Source organism: Stegostoma tigrinum, chromosome 37, assembly GCF_030684315.1.
Source record: "Stegostoma tigrinum isolate sSteTig4 chromosome 37, sSteTig4.hap1, whole genome shotgun sequence".
Taxonomy (NCBI): domain Eukaryota; kingdom Metazoa; phylum Chordata; class Chondrichthyes; order Orectolobiformes; family Stegostomatidae; genus Stegostoma; species Stegostoma tigrinum.
This window is the reverse complement of record NC_081390.1, coordinates 22,887,074-22,913,090: the sequence shown is the minus strand read 5'-3', so window position 1 is coordinate 22,913,090 and position 26,017 is coordinate 22,887,074. Positions and strand designations below refer to the sequence as shown.

The window sequence follows — 26,017 nt, the reverse complement described above, 5'->3', positions numbered from 1 at the left end:
TATTATCACACATCACCAGGGCAGGTGGGCCTTGAGTTTAGGCCTCCTGGTCCAGAGGTAAAAGGACTACCATTATATCACAAGCAACCAGGCAGGAGTATTCTCCACTTGATATTTTGCTGGAGTGCAGAAGGTTAATGAACATGTCAGAAGTTCTGAAAACTATCCAAAACACTGAATGATGACATTCATTGACAAATGAAAATGGTCATTGTCCCAGCCAACCATAGGCTGCTCCCTCATTAGAGACAGACAGATGGGGTTGGATTTCATCTCAGGGTCAACGTGCCTTAGGTGAGTTTGAAATCTTCACAGAGCCCTTGGCAGATACAGGAATTGAACCCATACTGTCAGGATCATTCCGTATCACAAAGCAGCTGAACCACCAAACACCTAAGGTTCACTGGTCATTGAACCATTTACAAGGGGATTGGTTAATCCAGGATTATCTCTGAGAGTCTAAAGCAGTCAGATTAGTTCATCACTTTCAATCTTTTTTAGAAGGTCAGTGTTACAAGGCATACAGAGGAAAGACAGGATCACGGGATGTAGGGGGCTATTTTCTTTCATGGGATGGAAGCATTCATTGCCCCTCCCTAGTTGCCCTTGAACTGAGTGGCTTGCAAGGCCATTTCAGAGGGCAGTCAAGATTCAGTCACATCACACCCAGGGTCACATTGAATGCAGGAGCAGCATGAGGGAATGAATGGCTTACATAGGATAAAGAACTCAGAAATACGTCACTTGGTACAACACGTCCATCCTGGCGTTTATTGCAGTTATTACAGTGCAGAAAGAGGCCATTCAGCCCATTGTGACTGCATCAACCCTATTGTTTAGGCTGGCTCCATTATCTAGTGCCAATGTCCTGTCTTTACCCCAGTTTCCTGCACAAAAACTCCAATGCCGTCATGAATGCCTCAATTGAACCTACCTCCAACACATTTCCACACACTCCATTCCAAACCCCCACTGCTCACTGTGTGAGAAAGGTTTCTCTTATATTACCCTTGCTTTGTTTGCATGTTATATCAAACCTGTGCCCTCTCGTTCTTGTTTCTTTTACGAGTTTATGCGCCATTTCAACCTACCAATGTAACTATTTTATTTCGTTTTCCAGCAAACACTTGTCTAGGTTCTCTTAACACATATCTATATGATTTGCTTCACTCATTCTCTGTGGTAGTGAGGTTCACGTCCCTACTGAGTTAAGACATTTCCTTTGAATTTCTTGGTGTCTATCTTATAAGATGGCTCCAAGTTGTATTCTTCTATACAAGAGGGAACATTATTTCTGTATCTGTTTAATCAAAGCCTTTCATCATTTTATCCAACATAATGGAAGCAGGCCATTCAGCCCATCAAGTCCACACCAACCCTCTGAAGAGCACCCACTCTGTCCCAATTCCCTACCCTATTCTGCATTTTTCATGGCTAATCCACCTAGCCTGCACATCTCTAGACAGTATAGGGCAATTTAGCATGGCCAACCCACCTAACCTGCACATTTTTAGACTGTGGGAGGAAACCCACACAGACACAGGGAGAACGTATGAGGTCTGCCCAGACAGTCGTCCAAGGCTGGGATCGAACCCGGGTCCTTAGCACTGTGAGGCAGCAGTGCTAACCACTGAGCCACCGTGCCACCTTTGGTCAGCCCTCAACCTCCTTTAATTCCGGGTGCACAGATGCTGCTAGACCTGCCAAGTTTTTCTAGCACTTTGCCTTTTTATTTCAGCCTCCTTTGTTAGATCTGCTGTAGTAGAGCCTCAAGTGTTTCCTCCTGCACTGCACACAAACTGTCTAGTTACAATGCACCTCTGATAGAATGTGAGGGAGTTAATCTTAAAGATCCAGACCAGGTCAACAGTCCTTATTTGACAGTAAAAGAATCTCACAGCACAGAAAGAGGTCATTCATTCCAACATGCCAAGGGTGACCCTTTGAAAAAAATTAGAGAATTTGTTCTCACATTCCAGTTTTCTCCCCACCCTCTGCAAGCCTTGCATATCCCCATACCATTCAAATGATCCTGTGAAATCTGATTCAGTCAATCTTTCAGGCAGTTACCCTATGTCGCATTTCATCTCTAGAAAGCAATTATTTTAAATATTTGATCTCTGATTACCAACTCATTTTCCAGAGAATGTAATTTCTTGCCCAATCAAAACCTGTCTTCTAACTTAGAACATATCCATTAAATTTCCTCTCCAGCTTCTCAGCTCCAGGGAGAACAATCCCAGTTTCTGCAATAACTGAACTTCCTCACCCCTGGTGAACTTGCTGCAGGACTCCATGTTCTTCCCAGAGTCCAGGGCCCCCAGAATTTGTAGATAATTGATGCCTACCCCTAAGCTACACAGTCTCAATGTTGCCAATGTTACAGAAATCAAAGAATTCAGCTCTCCTGGATAACAAAATGTGAAGCTGGATGAGCACAGCAGGCCAAGCAGCATCTCAGGAGCACAAAAGCTGACGTTTCGGGCCTAGACCCTTCTAGGCCCGAAACGTCAGCTTCTGTGCTCCTGAGATGCTGCTTGGCCTGCTGTGCTCATCCAGCCCCACACTTTGTTATCTTGGATTCTCCAGCATCTGCAGTTACAATTCAGCTCTCCTGTACCTGTGCTGTGCAGAGCTGTGTGAATGATCAGGCAGACAGTTACCCTAAGGTCAGCAAGATGCAGCAAAATATGATTCAGATTCCAAACACTGAAAAGAGGTATTTTCTCAAAAATGTTCCTTTGAAGAATCTGTGAGCTGTCATTTATCGTGCTGACCTGTCCTGGGCTCTAAGGACACCTGTGTTCACCTATGCAATGATATACGGAGCATGTCATTGCCCAAGAACTGTAAAAATATAAATATCTATCTAATATATTGTTTTAAATTGATCCATTCAGAGATTGATTATACATCTCTGGAGCATTTGGAACTTGGACACAGGTATCTTGTCCCAGGGCTAGGGACATTACCACTCCAGCACATGAGTCCTTAGCCTGTGTAATTCTTGCTTACTGTATTTACACATCAGGGCTGCACTGGAAACTGTGTGCACTCAGATCATTAAATTAAAACAGACATTCAGCCGTTAAAGGCTTTCATCAGAGCTCCTCTTAAGGTTTATAGTCACAAGTTGAGTTCAGCCTTCGAGATTTGTTAGAGTCACATCAACACTTCAACAATGAAGTTGCCAGCTTCCCTAAATCTATTCACAGGTAAAGACCTTCTGCTGTACTTCAGAATTAAGATAAAGATGCACAAAATGAAAGTCACGGACAAATTTTACCATGTTTTTAAATTCTTAGCCTTGGTTTCAGCTCCTTCCTATCTGTATCTCTGCAACCGTCTCCAACCCTCTGATATTCCTGCACTCTTCCAATTGTACCTCATATAGAATTCCCTAGCACTAGATATGTTGCATTTCGCTACCTGGACTTGAAGCTTTGACCTTCCCTTCAGGTTCTTTGCTTGTTTCACAGGGCTGGGGAAAGTGTAAGGCAATAATTTAATGGTTCTACTGATTTGTATAAAAATAAAACCCTTTTCCTCATACAAACCTTACAGTGTCGTAGCAGGCCATTCAAGTCCACACTAATCCTCCAAAGAGTATCCTGGCCAGACCAAACCCTATCGGTGTAACCCTGCATTTCCCATGGCTAATCCCCTAGCCTGCACATCCCTGAGCACTATGGCCAATCCACCCAACCTGCACATCTTTGGACTGTGTGAGGACCCCCTCATAAATGCAGGGGGAATGTGTAAACTCTGCTCAGACAGTCACCCAAGGGTGGAATCAAGCCTGGGTCCCTGGCACTGTGAGGCAGTAATCACTGAGCCACCGTGGGCCCCAGTGTTTTCAGTGCTTTGCCTGCCAGTTCTTTTTGGAAAGGTTGCGTCTGATCTGCTTCAAACAATTTTTCTGGCAACACATTTCACATCAGATCAACTCACTACATCGAGAAATGATTCATCATGCCACCCCCAATCTTTTACCAATCACCATAAATCCATGCCCTCTGCTTTTGACCCTCCTGTCATTGTTCCTCCTTATGAAGTCTATTGAAACCATTCTTCATTTTGAATACTTCTGTCAAATTTCCTTGTATCTTGTCAGCTCCAAGGAATAACTGGTCTATTCCAACAACTGAAGTCACTTTTCCATGGATAATGGGAACTGCAGATGCTGGAGATTCCAAGATAATAAAATGTGAGGCTGGATGAACACAGCAGGCCAAGCAGTATCTCAGGAGCACAAAAGCTGACGTTTCGGGCCTAGACCTTTCATCAGAGAGGGGGATGGGGGGAGGGAACTGGAATAAATAGGGAGAGAGGGGGAGGCGGACCGAAGATGGAGAGTAAAGAAGATAGGTGGAGAGGGTGTAGGTGGGGAGGTAGGGAGGGGATAGGTCAGTCCGGGGAAGACGGACAGGTCAAGGAGGTGGGATGAGGTTAGTAGGTAGCTGGGGGTGCGGCTTGGGGTGGGAGGAAGGGATGGGTGAGAGGAAGAACCGGTTAGGGAGGCAGAGACAGGTTGGACTGGTTTTGGGATGCAGTGGGTGGGGGGGAAGAGCTGGGCTGGTTGTGTGGTGCAGTGGGGGGAGGGGATGAACTGGGCTGGTTTAGGGATGCAGTGGGGGAAGGGGAGATTTTGAAACTGGTGAAGTCCACATTGATACCATATGGCTGCAGGGTTCCCAGGCGGAATATGAGTTGCTGTTAATGCACAGCTACAAACTGGTCTTGAGATTTTTGAGACAGGTCCGCTCAGTTCGCAACAAACAACTGCACCTCCCAGTCGCAAACCATTTCCACTCCCCCTCCCATTCTCTTGATGACATGTCCATCATGGGCCTCCTGCACTGCCACAATGATGCCACCCGAAGGTTGCAGGAACAGCAACTCATATTCCGCCTGGGAACCCTGCAGCCATATGGTATCAATGTGGACTTCACCAGTTTCAAAATCTCCCCTTCCCCCACTGCATCCCTAAACCAGCCCAGTTCATCCCCTCCCCCCACTGCACCACACAACCAGCCCAGCTCTTCCCCCCCACCCACTGCATCCCAAAACCAGTCCAACCTGTCTCTGCCTCCCTAACCGGTTCTTCCTCTCACCCATCCCTTCCTCCCACCCCAAGCCGCACCCCCAGCTACCTACTAACCTCATCCCACCTCCTTGACCTGTCCGTCTTCCCCGGACTGACCTATCCCCTCCCTACCTCCCCACCTACACCCTCTCCACCTATCTTCTTTACTCTCCATCTTCGGTCCGCCTCCCCCTCTCTCCCTATTTATTCCAGTTCCCTCCCCCCATCCCCCTCTCTGATGAAGGGTCTAGGCCCGAAACGTCAGCTTTTGTGCTCCTGAGATGCTGCTTGGCCTGCTGTGTTCATCCAGCCTCACATTCACTTTTCCATGGTATCTTTTTAATGAATGTCTCTACACCTCTCAAGGCTCTGACATCCTTCCTGAAGTATGGTGCCCAGAACTGGAAACAGTGCTCCAGTTGAAACCTAACTAGCGTTTTATAAAGGTAAAACTCTTCTGATTGTGTACTTTGTTTCTCTATTAACAAGGCCAAGGAAGTCTATAACTTCTCTTTGCAGTCTCTTCAACACCTGTCTCAAAAATCTCAAGACCAGTTTGTAGCTGTGCATTAACTGTAAATGCAGTGACTGTATCAGGGACCGTTCTTTTGCACAGAGAAGTCCCAACAAACAAGAATCTAAGTAAATCTGTTAGCATTGCCCTCAATCCCCTTTCTTGTGGTTATTTTACTTTTATGAGCTTCTGAATGATTTTAGCAACTGCAGCCAGCAGTGAGTGAGTACATGGTTTCTGCTTTTGCTAGTGATTGATGTGTCCTGGATTAGATTGGTGACAATCAAAATAATATTACCTGCCTTGCAAACTGCAAGTTAAGAACAGGAAACCTCAAAGTTGAAAGGTAGATTGGTTGTGTACAACTGTAATCTGTTACCTTTTGCATTGCACTTCTGAGTAATAAATTCAGCACAAATTTCCTGTGTATCAACATTTCCATTTCCTCTCTGAGAATGTTCCAGATGGTTTGTCAAATCCACGTGACCACAGAAAGCAGTAACAGTATGAGCTGATGCAATCTACCAGAGCATTCCCCTCCATAAATGCTCAGGACCTTTGCAAACCTAACTTCTTGATGGCCTATGCTCATTTGGCAGGTTGAGACAACAGCAGATGGGTGGAAAATCAAAAGGATGAGAAGTGTTGATGGATCAGTTAGCAAAAAAAAATTGCCTCTGGAAAGTAGGTCATGAAGGTCAAAGGTTTTACCAGAAGTTTCAAATAATTGACGAGAATTAGAGGAGCAATAAGCAGAAACTTATTCACACCAAAGGTCTGACAATCTGGGAAGATGCAAGCTGAACAGATCAGATTCCAGTTGAACATTTAATTGGACATGTCCTGGAAAAAGACATTTTCTCAGGGTTAGGAGGACAAGGATAGAGTGTGACACAAAGTTAGACCCTCCCCTGAAGGGTACGGTGGTTTGAATGCCACCCCCACTTCTGTTCTGAAAGCTTCCATGGTCCAATGAAAATCAGGCAGGAAGGATGGAGCTCTGCTGCATTAAACATGAGACTTGTATCAAGATTTTCCATCTTGGTTTGCATTAGTATCTAGTCAGGTGCAATAGTTCTAAAAGTTCTGAATCTGCCCATACAAAAAGTGTTTGCTGAAACTGTTTTGAAAATTCCAATGTCCTTAACAGCAATGCACCCAAAATCTGTCCTTATTACTGCAACAGATACCTCATGCTATCTCTGCCTTTATGCAGTTCAGGTTAAGGATTGAGATGGCTCATCGCCACCAATCATCCTTTGTCTATGCCTCATCTAGGGCCTGTCTAATGATCAGTGGTAGATGGTATTCCACTGGAGAGACATTAAAGCAGAAGCTGCCTTCTTATTTAACAAGATGGTAATTGCATCTTATCAAAAGTACAGCAACATTACAAGCCAGATGTAACCACCAGGACTGGGAGGATCATAGAATCCCTAGAGTGCAGAAAGAAACCATTCAGCCATGTACCAACTTCCAAAGGACATCCCAACCAGTCCCAGCCCCCTACCCTTTCGCCATAACCCCACATTAACCACGGCTAACCCACCTAGCCTGCGCAACCCTGAACACTACAGGGCAATTTAACATGGCCAATCCGCCTAACCTGTACATCTTTAGAGTGTGGGAGGAAACTGGAACACCTGGAGGAAACCCAAGCAAACACAAGGAGAATGTGCAAACTATCCTATCTTAGTCCTGCAACCTCTACATTATAGTTCCTACAGTATGCTTCCGTGTGACCACAAATATTGAAACTATTTAGAGAAGTTATGTTAAACTTTTATTGAACCTAGAATAGACCACAATTACAATACTGAGCAAACTTCAGGTCTCCATCTTATGAAAAATGATACAGAAGTGATGGGGATGGGACAGAAATGATTGAGAAGGGTGATATCAGAAATATATTTGCCAGGAAAGACCAAACAAGCTGGAAATCTTTGTTTTTATGAGGAGAAGGGTGTGACCTGGCAAAGGTTTTAAGGATTATGAAAAGGTTTGAAGGGTAGACATAGAGATATTTCCATTTGCAGATTGACCTGGCTAGGGGCCGTATCTGTAAGATACACATTTGTATATTTAATGGGGAACAGAAGAAAAAACTTATTCCCCAGATAGTGATGAGAATGTGGAACTCACTACCACATATGCTGGTTGGGGCAACTGCTAATAGTATATTTAAGGAGAAGCTAGATAAACGCGTGAGATAGAAACAGGAAGAAGGATATGCAGATGAGGCTCAATGAGGAGGGTTGCGAGGAGGCTCACGTCATGTATAAATAGCACAAAGACTGTTTGTTTGAAATGGCCTATTTATGGACTGTAGACTGCTGGATGGCTGTCTTACGATGCAGAGTGATGCCAACAACATAGGTTCAATTCCCATACCAGCTGAGATTACCATAAAGCCCTCTCCTCTCGCCTGACCCTCACATTAAAGCACTGTCTTTCATCTCTTTTTAACAACAGAACAGCCCCTAAGGTCTGGTAGGACTCTGGTATCTTTTCCAATAAATTTAATTTTACCCTCCCTGGAAGTGGCAGAGAAGGTAGTGAGAAGGCAAGTAATAGAGTAAGTTGGCCCTGGAGAGGTGTTTGCCCCCTTCATGCCATTCTCAGTAATCCGCCTCAGTAACCCTGATGACACTCCCATGTCTTATTGCCAACAGAAGGTCCAATGGGAGATTTTTCAACTCAACAGCAATTAAAGGCACTGAGAGGTCAATTAATGACACTTAAGGCCCTCAAATCATGCCGTGTCCGATTCCCCACCTTCCCAGCAGGCAAGAAAACATAGAAACAAGGAGCAGAAGTAGGCCATTGGCCCTTCAAGCCTGCTTTGCCATTCAACATGATCATGGCTGATCCTCTATCTCTCCCTTACCCCTTGATGTCTTTAAAATCTAAAAATGTATCTGTCTCTTTCTTGAATATATTCAGTGATTTGGCCTCCACAGTAGAGAATTCCACACCTTCATTCGCCTTTGAGTGAGGAAATTACCCCCCATCTCAGTCCTAAATGGCCTATCCCATGTCTAGAGAGTGTGACCCATGGTTCTAGGCTTCACAATGAGGGGACACATCCTCCTCGCATCTAGTCTGTTCAGCCTTGTTAGAATTTTATACATTTAAATCAGATCCTCTCTCCTCCAAGATCCCAAGACGAACTGACTGCTGGGCTCAGGAAGGTTCCTCTGTTTTCCCTGGGAGGCAGGTTTGAGGGATAATGGTGTCTGCTGAAAGATAATCCCCTGGCCTTGCTTCTGAGCACCCTTATCACCACCACCATGACTCCTATCCTGAAAGAAACAAAAAGAAACAACTAAGGAATAAAAGAATGACGGAAGTAAGATTAGGCCCAATCAAGGATAGTAGTGGTAAGTTGTGTGTGGAGTCAGATGAGATGGGGAAGCGCTAAATGAATATTTTTCAACAGTATTCACTCTAGAAAACGACAATGTTGTCGAAGAGAATACTGAGATACAGGTTACTAGACTAAGTGGGATTGAGGTTCACAGGAAGAGGTATTAGATATACTTCAGAAGGTGCAGATAGATAAGTCCTCTGGGCCAGATGGGATTTATCCTCGGATCCTCTGGGAAGCCAGGGAGGAGATTGCCAAGCCTCTGGCATTGATCTTTAACTCGTCATTGTCTACAGGAGTAGTGTCAGATGACTGGAGGATAACAAATGTGGTTCCCCTGTTCAAGAAAGGGAGTAGAGACAACCCTGGTAATTATAGACCAGTGAGCCTTACCTCAGTTGTTGGTAAAGTGTTGGAAAAGGTTATAAGGGATAGGATTTATAATCATCTAGAAAAGAATAAATTGATTAGGGATAGTCAGCACGGTTTTGTGAAGGGAAGGTCGTGCCTCACAAACCTTATTGAGTTCTTTGAGAAGGTGACGAAACAGGTAGATGAGAGTAAACCGGTTGATGTGTTGTATATGGATTTCAGCAAGGCGTTCGATAAGGTTCCCCACAATAGGCTATTGTACAAAATGCGGAGGAATGGAATTGTGGGAGATATAGCAGTTTGGATCGGAAATTGGCTTGCTGAAAGAAGACAGAGGGTGGTAGTAGATGGGAAATGTTCATCCTGGAGACCAGTAACTAGTGGTGTACTGCAAGGGTCGGTGTTGGGTCCACTGCTGTTTGTCATTTTTATAAATGACCTGGATGAGGGCGTAGAAGGATGGGTTAGTAAATTTGCAGACGACACTAAGGTCGGTGGAGTTGTGGACAGTGACGAAGGATGCTGTAGGTTGCAGAGAGACATAGATAAGCTGCAGAGCTGGGCTGAGAGGTGGCAAAAGGAGTTTAATGCAGACAAGTGTGAGGTGATGCACTTTGGTAGGAGTAACTGGAAGGCAAAGTACAGGGCTAATGGTAAGATTCTTAGTAGTGTAGATGAGCAGAGAGATCTCGGTGTCCATGTACACAGATCCTTGAAAGTTGCCACCCAGGTTGACAGGGCTGTTAAGAAGGCATACAGTGTTTTAGCTATTATTAATAGAGGGATCGAGTTCCGGAACCAAGAGGTTATGGTGAAGCTGTACAAAACTCTGGTGAGGCCGCACTTGGAGTATTGTGTACAGTTCAGGTCACCGCATTGTAAGAAGGATGTGGAAGCTTTGGAAAGGGTGCAGAGGACGTTTACTAGGATGTTGCCTGGTATGGAGGAAAGGTCTTACGAGGAAAGGCGTGGGACTTGAGGCTGTTTTCATTAGTGAGAAGAAGGTTGAGAGGTGACTTAATTGAAACATATAAAATAATCAGAGGGTTAGATAGGGTGGATAGGGAGAGCCTTTTTCCGAGGATGGTGACGGCGAGCACGAGGGGGCATAGCTTTAAATTGAGGGGTGAAAGATATAGGACAGATGTCAGAGGTAGTTTCTTTACTCAGAGAGTAGTAAGGGAATGGAATGCTTTGCCTGCAATGGTAGTAGGTTCGCCAACTTTAGGTACATTTAAGTCGCCATTGGACAAGCATATGGACATACTTGGAATAGTGTAGGTTAGATGGGCTTGAGATTGGTATGACAGGTCGGCGCAACATCGAGGGCCGAAGGGCCTGTACTGTGCTGTAATGTTCTATGTTCTATGTTCTATGTTACCTTCTTGCTGTTGGACTCCCTGAAGACAAGGCCTCAACCAGTGGTCCCTGGGACCTGGACTTGCCAGCATGTGACTGACCTTTAGCTTCTGGCAAGGCAGGATGCACTGTCAAGGCCTGCAGTTGGCCAACAAACCCACCAATCAGCCCTTGAGCTGACTGTAGCTGTGATCCAGGGTGCTTTCTAGGCTGGATGGGGGTGATGGGGGAATGGGGAGAGGGAATCATCTCCACAAAATATACCCTACCCCACATCTAGACTACAGATTAGAGAATTGGGATCTTTGAGTCTGTTTTTTCTTAATATGCAAGGTCTTTGCTAATAGCACATTGGTAGCATCCCTACTTCTGGAATCAAGAGGCCTGGGTTCAAGTCCCGTCTACTCCAGGGGTGTGTCATAATACCTCTGAAATGGTTGATTAGAAAAAGATTCAAGCTATTTGCTCTCTTCAGTGCAATTCCAACTCAATGAGTTGCACACTTCTAGTTTTCCAATGGGAATTATTTTAGCACCAGTCAAAAGGCATTTGAAAATGAAGCCGATCAGAAAATCTAGACTTTTGTTTATTAAATGGACAGGTTTTGTGGTTTTATTGCAGGCAGTGATTCTGCTTTGCACAAGACTTTGTGATGGGTAATAAATGTTTGCAATAAATCACAAACCCTCATCCATTTTAGTCAGGAACCTCAGTTGGCTTCTTCTATCTGCTCATGGGATGTGGGCATCACTGACATCTGTTGCCCATCCCTAATTGCCCTGGAGAATGTGATAATGAGCTGCCTTTTGAATTGTTGATGTCTATGTAATGTATGTACGCCCTTAATGCCCTCAAGGAAGGAATTCTGGGACTTTGACCCAGTGACACAGAAGGAAGAGCAATACAGTTTCAAATCATCATCCCTTTTCTTTCTTAATCACTCTCTGCACCCTGCCCTCTGAGGCAGTCTGTAATGATTTGAAAGCTTGTCTGTGCTGGTTAACTTGTAAACCACAACAATTTAATACAACCAATATCGCTGATTTACGAAGTGCATTGCACAGTCTTTACTTGCTTCGTTCCCTGATTCAAGTGCTCGGCAAATCCCCACATGCCATGTGTAGATTGTAACTCTGCTCCTGACTTGACGAGCAGATCACATGACCCCTCCCTCCCCAATTGCCTCTTAAAGGGGCCAACTACCACCCTCAGCTTCACTGGATTCTGAAATAGCTGATAAATGCAACCCACGGTGTGCAGACACTGCCACATGTAAATACATTCCTCCTCACTTTACCTATTGGATTTATAAGATAGTTATGGATTCTTGTGAAGGATCAGGTAGGTAGGTGGGTTGGTTGGAGGTTTATGTGCTCTTTCTAAGGCCTTAACTCCCCCTCCTCATGCTCTTGTTGATTTCTCTCAATGTGGTCCAAACTTTCCCAAATTAATCTTCCAGATTTTGGCTAATCACTAGCCAGAGCCTCCCTTGAATCATTTAAGCTCTTTAGGAATCAATAAGAAACATCCCCAAAACCTGTCTGATCTCCTCCTGCCATGACCAAGCTCCCTTTTGTTCTTCACTCTGGTTCTATACTTGTTTCAAAATAGTTAAATCCCTAACTTCTCCCTACCCCAGTGGAAGTCTGGATGGTGTATTGTTTTAACATGTCACAGGGTGTTAGAGTGCAGAAGGATGCCATTCAGCCCATCATGACAGTACTGCTACTTCAGTAAGCATCGTGACTGAGTGCCATTTTCCTGCCTTTACCCCCATACGGTTGCACCTCGTTTCTCTGGAAATAACTGGGCAATACCCTCTTGAATGCTTCAATTGAACCTGGCACTACAACCCTTCCCACCAATGCATTCCACACCCAAACCACTCACTGTGTGAAAATATTTTTTGTCACATCACATGTGCTTCTTTGACAAATCACTTCAAACCTGCACTTTTTTGTTCTGGACCCTTATGTGAGAAAGAACAGTTTCTCTCCGTCTAGTCTATCAAGCTCCTTCATGATCTTGAATCAGATTTCCTCTCAGCTTCCTTCTCTCCAAAGGGAACAGCCCCAAATTCTTCAATCTATATCATAACTGAAATTTCTTATCTCCAGTCACCCACTCCTGCAGAAGCTTTTGAATACATAAAAGAAAGAAGCAATTGGAAGCAAAAGGAGATAATTGGTGATGAGTATTGGTATTTGCATTTACCAGAATTGAAAGAAAAACAGTTACATTACTGAGGAAAAGAGCTTAGTGCCTTGTGAAGAAATGTCATTTGGTTGAACGGCTTTCAAAGGTTTTAATTTTGGGGAGCAGCGAAAGCCTTGTCGTGTTATCACTGTACTGTTAATCCAGAGACCCAGGTAATGTAGTGGAGACCTGGTTTTGAATCCCACCATGCATGTGGTGGAATTTGAGTTCAATAAACTGAAAACAAAATCTGGAGTTAAGAATTTAATGATGACCATGAATCCATTGTCAACTGTCAGGGAAAACCCATCTGGTTCAGTAATGTCCTTTAGCGAAGGGAAATATATCCTTACTTACTTTGGTTTACCTATAATTCCAGACCCACAGTAATATGGTTAACTCTTACCTGCCCTCTGGGCAATTAGGCATGGGCAATAAATGCTGGGCCTATCAGTGAAGTCCTCAACCCATGAATGAGGGAAAAAAACCATCCAGAGATCAGGAAATACTTCTGTACTTCACCCATGTGTTCTCATCCTTTCTATAATGTGGTGCCCAGAACTGTACACAATACCACAGCCGAGGTCTAGCTGGAGGGGAACTTACAAGTGGTGGTGTTCCCATGCATTTGCTGCCCTTGTCCTTCTCTGTGGTAGAAGTCACAGGTCTGAAGAGTGATATATACACTGATATACTTGTCTGCAGGTCACAATGGTACACAGGATCAAAGTGAGTGGGTAAAGTCTAGGAACTTATGTCTAAACTGACAATCCACCTGCTGTTTGCTGGATGGTTTCGTTCAACATTGCTCCCTTTTCCTTTTTAGGAGTGAGTCCTAAAACAGTGCTCCACGCTGAGGGTGGGACTTATGTTGTGAAACCGAACACTTCTCCTTTCGTTGTGTTCCAGTTCTCAACTTAATGGGGCATTTCTGCTTTCTGGCAATTGCAAAAAGGCCAGTGAAATTGTAACTCTTGCTTTCGATAGTTCCCTCCTGTCCTCACCCCCAACGCCATACTTCTCAGCGTAGCAGATCAAGTTGCAACTTCTCAGCAGTTTCAAAAAGGAACACACAGAGGCAATAATAAATAGAAAGCGACCAGTCTTGGAGTTGACTTGGCAGAAACCAAGCATATGCTTTCAACCCACAACAACTGCACCTTGTTATTGTCACAGACACAGTGATAGAGACCTAGGGAACACAGAAAATGGCCCTCCCTCCCGTCAAGTCTGTCAAAACAACCACCTTTCTAATCCCATTTCCCAGCACTAGACTCATAGCCCTGTATGCCTCAGCATGAAAGTGCACATCTAAATACTTGTTAAATGTTAGGAGTGGTTCTGCCTTTACCACCCTCACGAGCAGTGAGTTCCTCATTCCCAAATGTTTTTCCTCACATTTCTTCTAAACCTTCAGCCCCTTACCTGAAGTCTGTGCCCCCTCCTCTAATTCATTGATCCCTCCATCAAGGGCAAACCTTCTTCCTATCTACCCTATGGATCGATCCCATAATTTTATACGTCCTGATCATGTACCCGCTCAATGTGCTCTGCTCTGAGGAAAACAACCCCCATCTGACCAGTCTATCTACATAACCCAGAACTGTCCAGTCCAAGGAACATCCTGCTCATCTCCTCTGCACTGCACTCCAGTGCTGTCACATCCCTTGTGATAATAGGGGCTTTAACATGGTCAGCCTCTCATGGCATTTAATGCAATTATTCTCAGACAAAATTTGACACTGAGCTATACAGAGAGATATAAGGGCAGCTGACCAAAAGCTTGGTTAATGAGCACAGTTTTGGGAAGAATGTGAAGGGAGGAGCATGAGACAGAAAGACAAGGTTTGAGGCAGGAGTTCCAGAGCTTAGGAATTCAGAAACTAAAGGCTGGGCAGCTGGTGATGGAGCAGTGGGCATGCTGCAGATGCTAGGATAGTTGCTGCAAACAGCTTGGAATGTTCAAAGACTGGAGGAGCTTACAGAAACAGGGAGCAGTATAGGGTCTGGAGGAGACTAGAGACAGGGAGCAGTGTAGGGGCTGGAGGACTTTACAGAGTAGGGAGGGGTATAGGGTCTGGAGGAGACTAGAGATACAAAGAGGTATAGGGGCTGGGGGAGATTACAGAGATATGAAGAGGTGTAGGGGCTGGGGGAGACTAGAGATACGAAGAGGCGTAGGGGCTGGAGGAGATTACAGAGATACGAAGAGGTGGAGGGGCTGGAGGAGATTACAGAAATACGAAGAGGTGGAGGGGCTGGAGGAGATGACAGAGACAGGGAGGAGGTGAAGCCTCTGAGCGATTTGTCAACACAGATGAGAATTGTAAAACTGATGAACTGCTTAATCGCAAACTAATGTAGGGCAATGAGCACAGGGATAGTGGTCAAATGGTACTAAATATAAGTTAGGACAAAGATGGCTTTTGCCTTAAATATAAAGTGAGCAGGGACTGTTAAGTTTCTGAAGATGTAAGAATTTCTTTACAGGATTTCCTCTGGATAGTTTTGTGGATGATAGATGTACTCGCATCACATGTTAGCACTCAAAGAATGCTCAAAAACAGAATTGAGGAATAAAACACAGCTCAGTCTGCACAGTCCTTTATACGTACCATTTCACCTCACAGAATGGGCCATTTGGCCCACACAAGCTTCTATCCATCTTTGTTTACATAAATGCTATGGGACATAATCTAGATAACAGCGTGTGGAGCTGGAGGAACACAGCAGGCCAGGCAGCATCAGAGGAGAAGGAAAGCTGACGTTTCAGGTCAGGACCCTTCTTCAGAAATTGAAGGGTTATCTCTGTTATCTCTGACTCCAGCATCGGCAGTTCTTACTGTCTCAATGGGACGTAATCTTCCATGTTTACCTCTCTCATGTACTCACCTCATGTGTTTCTTCTTAAGTGCTTCACGAGCCCACGATATTTGCCTCCAGTTGGCAGCATGTTTGACATTCTCACGGCTTTCAGAGTTAAAGAGGGTTCTCCTGGGTCGAGATTGGACTCGTCAGCGACTGTTGTGTATTTAAGGCCAGATGCGTTAATGTTAGGAAGGATATTGGAATCTTTACTTTAAAATTGATTCGGAAAATGTTTTGACTAAAACTGAAAACAAAGTAAAAATAGGTTTGATCCATTCATTCTAATGTGTTGAGATCATTAGTTTGCAAAAGCCACTCTAATATTTTGCACAACGTAACCAGAATTAATTTGATAAGAGGCTTTAATGTTCCCTTATAATAATGGTTGATAGAACCCAACTTTAGAACCCATCTTCACGCATCAGAGTATACAGAACAGCCTACATAGGTGTTTGCAAAAGTAGAACAAGTTTTATTTCTAACATTCTTTTGGCCCCCATGAAATTAATTTTTATATAACAATTTTACAGCTTTAAATTTAAAAACTTTATATAAAATCACTTTAAATTCAAAGTAATTTACAAGTATTTTGAATAATTAACAGACAAGTGTAACAATAACAAAATTATACATGTTTTTGTTCTATATAACATCAAACACATACATGATACTTGAGAGTCGAAGCCATTTTATAACTGCACTTTAACAAACGGGAATATTATACAGCATCCACATGGGGTTACAATAGGAAAGGTTCATTTGGAGTGGGGGAGCAATGATGTTAAGAAAATTCACTTAAAATAAAAATCCAGTAATTTAAATCCAATTATAAGACCTCAATTCCCAGCCTGTCCAAGCTTTGTTTTATTCTTAGAACCATGAACATACGTCATGCACTGTAATCCAAAACACTGTCAGGTGATGCATGCTGCATGAAGAAACATGGATTTACAATTGCTTCAAATGATGGACTTTTTGAAAGCAAAATAGTTGTCGTTGTCAATTTGACCGGGCAGAACAATATTTTGTACCGGAAGAGAGAGGAACATTTGGGCATCAAGATAACAAAGTGTGGAGCTGGATGAACGCGGCAGGCCAAGCAGCATCTTAGGAGCACAAACGCTGATGTTTTGGGCCTAGACCTTTCATCAGAAAAATGCTTTTTCTGATGATGGGTCTAGGCCCAAAACGTCAGCATTTGTGCTCCTAAGATGCTGCTTGGCCTGCCGTGTTCATCCAGTCCCACACTTTGTTATCTCGGATTCTCCAGCATCTGCAGTTCCCATTATCTCTGATACAACACTTGGGCTTCTGCTGTTTAAGGGTTTGCATTTATTGCCACACAAGAGGCAAACTCAACACTGTGCAGTTACAGCACCTGTGACCTCTGTATCACAGAAAGAGGAACATCTGGAACATCAAGTGATGCAATTCTAATTTAAATATCAATTCAGTTGATGGCTGAGTGGTTTTATTACCAGCCTATTTATCGAGAACCCAGGTAATGTTCTGGGGACAAGGGTTGGAATCCCAATATGGCATATGGTGCAATTTGAATTTGGTAACAAATCTGGAATGAATGTGTCTAATGGTGGCCATGAAACTGTTGTTGATTGTTGGAAAAGTCCATCTGGTTCACTAGTGAGGGTGAGTGCTGTGTTAGTTCAGTTGGCTGGATGGCTGGTTTGCGATGCAGAGTGACACCAGCAGTATGGTTCACTTCCTGCACTGACTGAAGTTACCTTCTCAAGCAGGACTGACCTTTTCAACTTCTTCCCTCACCTGAGGCTTGGTGATGCTCAGGTTACACCACCTCTAATGAGAGAGGGGCTCTATAGTTTGGTAAGACAATGCTGACTTTTATCTACTCAAACTAACAGCCTTCCAATGCTAGGCCTTGATACAGACACCAACTGACCAAATCATAAGCAACATGTGCTATTCCATTGAAAGGATGGTGCTGTGGATGTTATGGACTAATGTTATGTGCCATGGATTGGTCTGCTTCCTTAGGAAGTTTCTACTGGAGTAAACTGAAAGGGGGTGTGCAATGACCTGAAGTAAAGCCGAAATCTTTAAGCCTTGTCAAGAGATTGAACATGGAGAAACGAAGATTTTAATTGCTCTAAACAAGTTTGCTCCATTGATTTAATGCAAATCATGGGAGAGCACGGATTTTTCCTGTGAAATTGTAAACCCATTGCCAATTGTGTTTGTAGTTATACAAAGCATGGGACAGGGGAAAATCGGGGGATTGACCAAATGCATATAAAGACCGATTGAGAAATGGGCAATCACAGCAAGGTCAGGGTCATTGGATCTTGTGGGATCCAACTTGCTCAGTCGCTCCGAAGTCTGGACGAACGTTCTATCTTGAACACATATCCTAAAGAATTAAAATACCAGGTAACAAGGATAATCTTATCGTGAAGAGCCAAAATGTATTTTAAGCAGAGATCAAGTAGTGAAGTGATCAGCTATGGGCTGAAGACAATACCAATTCAACTGTCTTGAAAATTCTAACACAAAGTGGATTGCCAAGGCGTGTCTGTTCTGAAAAGACAAAGGAGTTGGTAAAAGTACCAGAGGTTCATCAGAATGTGAAGAATAAAGACCAGGGAGTGGTTCCACTGTCCTTCTGATGATGGATACACAGCTGAGGTACTAAACCTACCCTTACTCTTTACAGACACCAATGGGCGCGCCGTGTGTTGTTGGTTTTTGAATCAGGGTGTGTAGTAGATTTTGCTTTCTAACCCGAACAACTGTGTTCATGGCAGCCCCTCCTCTGGCTGTAGCTTGCTGCGGACGTTTGCAGAGTTAAGGTGTTGGGAACCGTGGTACACAATCTATTTGTGCAAGTTCCTCTGCACCTCTTAACTCACATTTTTGCTCGCCACCCATCACCTCCCTTTCTGCAACCAGTTACTGGTCTCTAGCAGGACTGCAAACTCAACCAGCAGCACCCGAATGTGCTGTCAGATAGATCACACTGATAGCATTAACACCTCTGATGTTGTCTGATAGCACTTTCCTGGGTGGAGCCAAGGGACGCATACCCTTGTTGAAAGACACATTGTTTGGTCACTGCTATTTGTGGTCAGCCTGACTGGTGAGGCAGGTCTGAGGGTGAGCGACTAAAACAATGCACAGCACAGGTTACTGATCTTAATGGCAGCTCCAACGTGGAATTACCAGCCCTAATCTCTTTCACAGCTGCATCCTATGTGAAAACAAGAAGTGCTCGAGCCCACAGCAGGTTAGGCTGCATCCGTGGAGAGAAAGCAAGCTAATGTTTCCAGTCTAGAGGACTCTTCATCAGAGCTGCCTGACACACTGTCATTTCTTTTTTATTTTCAGCACAGATTCCAACATCTTCAGTCATTAGCTCCTACATTCTTGTTATTTACTGTTGAGCATTGATGTGTCTCCTGACGGTGATCTTGGAGAGAACTAAATGTGTTTTGTTTAAAATCAATTTTAACCTCAGCAGCGAGAACAACATGTAAATGACGGCTTTTACAGCTGACAAATTTTCTGCCTTACTTATAAGCAATATTTCATCAGCCAGTCTTGTGCCCAAAAATCATCACCTGATTGTGCAGTCTCCCTATCTTGTAGAGGCTTTAGGCTCAGACAGTTTTATTGATCCTTAAGGACGCGACAAAGACCAGAGCACATTTGTTTCCCAACTCGTATAAACACTTGGTTTAACTTGTTTAAAACAGAACAGGAACAACTGTTTTTAAACTGTTTTTGTGGTGTATGGCTGTCACTTGCTGAATGAGCCTATCCTTTTTTGCCCCTTTAACTGAGTGACATTATCAGACCATTTCAGAATCACGCATAGATCGACTGGTTAAGGGTAACAGATTACCTTCTCTGAAGGGCATTAGTGAACCAGATGGGATTCCTCCACCGTCCCCCCGTCCCCCACAAACAATCAACAACATTTTTGTGACCATCGTTACACTATATTTTAATTCTGATTATTTTTACTGTTAACTAAATTCAAGTGAATTAAGATTTAAGCCACCAGCCACTTTTGGAACTGAACCCACATCCCAGCTGGAGTGTCTGGATTACAAGCCCAGTGATATTACCATTATGCCACCAGTTCCACTAATCAATGCGACATCTTTACCAAAGCAATCCTTCCAATATAGAGCCCATCCCTGAAAGCAATGTCAAGATTAAGTTTCAGCTCCAAGTGGTATCATCGATTTGGTTTCTGGCAGCGTTGTCAATTTACCTTCTGCATTCACCCTTGTTGTCTTGGCTTAAGGCTGCATAGATCCACAAATAAAACTGTCGAGCAGAATCCGGATTTCGAGGAGCCACATTTGCACTCCCCACATTACCACCACCCTAAGCACCAAAAAACATTGACAAACCTTGAATTTGTTCATTGGAAAACCCATGTAATTTAAGGAGAATTGCCTGGGACATTAACAGGATGCATGTATCACTTTGCAACAACTAAAGAATCAACAAGGACACTGGAGAAACTCAACAGATCTATCAGCAACTGTTTCAAGTGATACAATTTCTTCATAAATGCATTCCAAAGGAGAGTCATACTGGAATCAAAATCAGATCGCTCCCTGCAGATGCTGCCAGACCTTGTGAGTTTCGCCAGAGTTCTCGGTGTTTGTTTCAGACTTCAACATCGACAGTATTTTCTTTTTTATGATAGAATCAAAGAATAATGCCACTGTTCTGTTCTGAGCTATTTGAAAGTGCAACTCAATTAGTCACACTATGACCCATCTTATCCGCATGGCCCTGCAGATTTTCCACTTCAAGCATTTGTCGAGTTCTCTTTTCAAAGTCGCTAAGGTAACTGCCTCTGCTGCCCTCACAGGCAGTGCAATCCAGGTTAAAATAGCTGCACTGAGCTTCAGCTGAATACATTACATGTAATGTATTCAGATGGTACCTACACACTTAGAGTTCCCACGTTTGTTTCAGTGGCTATGACTCCTAACCAGGAGCACATCATCGACATGTTACCCTCCCCTCCCCCAAAGCAACAACACAATGAAAAGCTTTTCCCCATCTCCACACTGAGATCCAAATGACCTGTTTGTTTACCCGTTTCACACTGCTGTCTTCTGCCTTAAAACCAAACAAGACGGGGGTCTTCTGAGAAGATACACTCAGTTTTGTACACAAGGCCAATCTTGTGTGGTAAAGGTTATTACCCACACCAGTCCAATAGCCGTCCACAATTGCTTTATACATCCAAATGTAATACAGTGCATACTGTCAGGCACCTAAATTTTGCAATTATTTCAATGTTCTTCTTCCTCTGATATTGTTCGTCAAATCCCTCTCCCACCCCACCTATATCTGTGATCTCTTCGTTGGCACAATAACTCTGCCTCTTGTACGTCCCCAATTTGAATGACTCCATTGATGGCAGCACACCTCCAGCTGACCACTCGGGAAATCCCTCCATTAACATCTTCACCTTCTTAAAAGATACTCCTCCAGTGCAATGATAGGTCATATTTTGACAAAGTTGTCAAGCACCCTGGGAAATTTTACAAAGTTAAAGGTGCTACATAAATACTTCTTTCTCGTGTTTGGAGCAGAGAGTATTTGAAATGAAAGGACTTTATTGTTTGAGCTTTGTATTGAAAGCTGTAGCCAAGTACTGGATCAGAACCATTAACAGTGCCAGTAATTTGTTGCGTCAAACCTTAGGATGATCCACATTAGTGACTGTTCTGACTTTTAAAACCCAGCAATGATTGTCTCAATCATTTAGTAATACTGTTTCATTCTACACACATCAGACTGTAATTTGCTGTTTGATTATGTACAAAATAAAAATTAATGTTACAATCAATCTCAAACATAATAGTGACAAATAATCATTCATAATTAGAATTCACTTGTTCTAGAAAAGTGATATGTTGCTAATCAGAAGATACCAACTGCCTGAACGCCACAATGTCACAATAGATGTACAGTGCTGCTAAACTTTGTTTGATTAGTGAGGCAAATAGTTACTTTCAAGCTGGCGTTGCCACTGATACTGAGCACTCCTACCAGATTTGGGATCGAAACATTCAACAAAGTGTTAAGTAGAGAAATTCTCGGGATCACTGATTTTGGACCAAGTTATTCACCTCTTTCCATTTTCCTCTTCTCTCATCCCAACCCACCCGGTCACAAACTATGTCGCTGTTGACATGGCCAGGCACAGGCCAAGTGACAAAGGGTTAAAATTTCCTGGAGAGGTAGATTTGGAAAAAATATTGACGTGGTGCGGGATTGTGAAGTGTAGGTTTTGACTTAATCAAATCATCTCCTTGAAAGCAATGAGTTGAGCCCTTTGTACATGAACACTAATCTGTCAGATCCAATTGGGGGCAACTCTATCTGTGCTCATCACCTAGGGCTTGAGGCCAGTGAGCAGCCCTAGTTGTTTGGCATGGCAGAGCAGACCTGAGCACTGTTACGATCTGCTCCTGCTTACATTCTTCTGAGTATTTCCTTTGTCCTGGAGGCTGGGTCTTGCTCAGAATCTGGGTTTTTGAGGGGCTGATGGAATGAGTGATTGTATGCCTGTGGATCAAGAGGAGAGAGAGAGGACAGATCTGTCTGGGTATCAACAGACAGTACACTGGCTAAGTACTTAGTTTGTAAACCGGTTAGCTTATTTACACCAATAAACTCAAGCATGTTGTTGCATGACTGGTTGATAATTGTGTTCACTCACCCCCACAAATAAAAGGTACTGAATGTCCGTTAAAGCATAGCTTGTGCTGAATGTGTTCCTACATTTTTCTCAATATGCGTCACGGTTGAAATTCACAGTTACCTTAAAAAGATCTTTGATTTGCAGTTTCCAGCATGGCCTAATGAATGCATAAAGCTACTGGAAATTAGATGAGTGGAATGTAGTTCATTTTATATCCGTTTGTCACTATTTTCTGTGATCAGACCAACTTCTGTTCATCTGCTTCCATGGTTTTGATCCGAAACATGGAATGTTCCACCTATGTTTGCATCACTTTGGGGAGTCAGGCACAAGTTCTGTCAAAATGCAAGGGAAGTTAAATTTAACATCTCCCATTCAATATCTAATTAAATGTCTTACTGGTGCATATGAAGCGATATTGTAGAAAAGCAGTGCTGTCTCTCCAGATTGTGTAAAGATTTGAAACAAAAACAGGAAGCTTTGGAGAAACTCAGCAGGTCTAGCAGCACCTGTAGGGAGAGAAACAGTTAATGTTTCAAGTCTGATAACCCTTCTTCAGAACAGGTCAGTGGACCCAAAATGTTAACTCTGCTTTCTGTCCACAGGGACTGCCAAACCTGCTGAGTTTCTCCACTACTTCCTATTTTGTTTCAAATCTCTCGGTTATTTCTTTTATTTTCATGTAAAGATTTATTGTTTGGTTGTAGTTGTTTTGACCTGCAGCTCCTTCAATTTTTGCCTAACTTTCTCAGGGCTGTAGGTGCCTTTAAATGTGAATTAATTACCTGTAGATCAAGAGATTGCCAAGCCCTCGCTGAATCTATTGTTTTGTCAGTACCCTCAAGAGTAATAAAGAAAAGAGAATTTCTTGAAGTTTTTATGAAGCATTCAAAACGCAGTTGGACTTGTGTTATTCATACTCCTTGCAGGTTAACTCTTTGGAGAAACAGGAAGATTCTTCATAAAGAGCTGAATTTTTGCACTGAAGCATCAAACAGGAAGTCCTTCACCAATCCCTGAGGTTGTGGGGGATGGAGGTTGCAAACAATCACTGGCCTGGCATTTTGTCCAGGTACCCTCTTGTGTGAGTCCCCTGCCCAATTAGAGGTGACAAATGGACTGTCAAGGCCCAAAAGCCTCGACAGGGGGAGCAGGCGACAGGGAACATGAGTGAGACTCAGCCTCAGTTTGAAGATACCCTTGGAAAGGTTTTCTCAAAAAAAAATCCTTTGTGTGTGTGTAATCCTGTACCCAAGCAGTGGGAGATGGGGAGGGGAGGGGAGGGCGAGGTTTTAGGTCTATCTGAACCATTGACAACCCAGCCTGCAGTTTAATGGTGGCCAACTGTCAAACATATTTCTAATAGTGTAGCTACTAGCTACAATTGGGCAGCACCTTCTCAACAATCTTGAGCTCATTAATAGCCACACTAACAACCAGCAAAGACTTTCAGTTGAGTTCATAACATGGATCATGTACTCTTCCAGAAAACTTAATACATTTTTAAACAGAGATCCATTCTGTGCAAACAAAGGGAACATGTGAAAAATTTCCATCTTTGATGGACTGCTTCAGAACTTGGGAAGTCAATAGCTTCTCATTGCTTTTGCCATGGCAACGTATCAGCCAATCAAATGTTGACTTGCTAAGCAATGCCAACCCTTGCCTCCAGCAGTGATTCTTTTAAAATGTGGCATTCTTGCATTTGTCCTGATGAGTCCAACTCATCCAACAATGTGCCTCTCTTCTCAGCAAAATTCCAAACTGAAAACAGCATAACTGCAGTGGTCCCCCCTTTCAGTTCATGAAAAATACTCAAGAGTTTCGCTGAACTTTGTCAAAGGTCAGGGCTGATGTTGTAACATGTTAGTACAGTAAAAAGGTTTTTTTTACTGTAGGAGTTGGAGCAGAAACGTTGAACAATGTCAAGAATGTCAGTACTGAAGATAATTTGTACTTTAAGCTTTCAGAGCAGGAAGTGGTTTTCTGTGGCATTATGAGTCTGTGAGATAGCTTTTAACCCATGAAGTGGTTTTAATCGCAGCATGGAATATCTGTGTTTCCTGCTGATTTGTGATTTTTTTTTAAATTGAAAATATTTTTGTCTGTATCATTACAGAATTGTCAGCCTCTTTGTTGCAACGACCTCTGTTCCACAATAGATCTTGCAAATATGTTGATTATTTTCTATGTAATGGGACTACTATGTTATCATGGGCTCATCAAAGTGTCTGGTTTTGATGTTTGTATTCCTGCAGTCACCAGGGAATGCTGCTCAAAGAAATAAGAGAACTGGGCAGGATGTTAAACCATTCACCAGTTCACTACTGCCCATTCTACTCTGTCACATATAGTCAAAAAATACCCAGCGAGATCACCAGTGAAGGATTGGAAAATTCTTGACTGCATTCCCTCGAAATGCCTACAGCTTCACAACTCTTCAGGATCCCCGTGCAGCTACAGCCTAGTCTTGTGCACATTCTGTACATTAGTGATTAGCCCCACTGGTGATCAGGCTGCGCAGTCCTTAAGCTTTGGAATTACCTCCCTAAACTTATTCACCTCCCTCTCGTCCTTTGGAAACTCTCCTTAAAACCAATGTCCCTTACAGTCACCTGTCCCGACATCTCCTTCGCAGACTCAGCATCAGATGTTTTTTTTTGCTCACACTCCAGTGAAGCACGATGGGACTTCTTCCATCTTTGTACGAGTCGTTGACCCTTCAGCTCAGTAAGTCTATAAATGAATGTAACAGACTAGTCGTGCTCAGCAGGTTGTGTCTTGTGGTGATGCACCAATTGTGGTACACAGCCTCGCCATCTCTGCAAAAGTGTCTGATTGTTAACCACAATTCTGCCACCTGCCCAGGTGCGTGCACAATGTGCACTGCTCGCTGAGTGGACTGTTTCAAGCTCTCCGATGAACTTCAGTTTCATCTGTTAGCATGCTCCAGTCTTGTCAGGGTTAAAAACAAAATAGCCTTCCCCTATCCTGAAACCAGATCTTCGACAGATGTCTATCACTGGAACTCCTCCCCACCCCTACCCCCACAGCCCCCAACTTCCTACCCTCAAGCATGTTCTCCTCTGTCTTCCTTCTAACCCACCTCCTCCCCCTTTTCGCCTCATTCTGTCTGTCTTCCTCCCTCTTCACTTGCTCAGTCTGTCCCATTGATGTCCATCTGAAGGGGAAGGGGGTGCAAACTCGGTTTAACCTCTCACCTGAGAGAAGGAACCTTCAGCAATGACAGATGGAGTTTAATGCAGATAAATGTGAGAAGCTGAATTGCAGTAAGACAAACCAGGAAATGACTCACAATTAGTTTTTGGGCCCTGGGGCATGTTGCCAAACAAAGAGACCGAGGGAATAATAAAATGTGAGGCTGGATGAACACAGCAGGCCAAGCAGCATCTCAGGAGCACAAAAGCTGACGTTTCGGGCCTAGACCCTTCATCAGAGAGGGGGATGGGGGGAGGGAACTGGAATAAATAGGGAGAGAGGGGGAGGCGGACCGAAGATGGAGAATAAAGAAGATAGGTGGAG

At 43.5% G+C, this 26,017-nt stretch overlaps 2 protein-coding genes across 2 annotated transcripts in view; one reads left to right on the top strand and one right to left on the bottom strand.

The window, feature by feature from the left end:
• cdh23 (cadherin-related 23) overlaps window positions 1-26,017 on the top strand; it is an 807,091-nt gene that overhangs the window by 610,987 nt on the left and 170,087 nt on the right. The window lies entirely within an intron of this gene.
• Window positions 16,989-26,017, bottom strand: part of vsir (V-set immunoregulatory receptor) — a 66,845-nt gene continuing 57,816 nt past the window's right edge. The window contains exon 7 of the mRNA XM_048563675.2: window positions 16,989-22,809. Coding sequence (XP_048419632.1) covers window positions 22,784-22,809 — 26 coding nt within the window. The 3' untranslated portion in view covers window positions 16,989-22,783. The remainder of the gene's footprint in view (window positions 22,810-26,017) is intronic.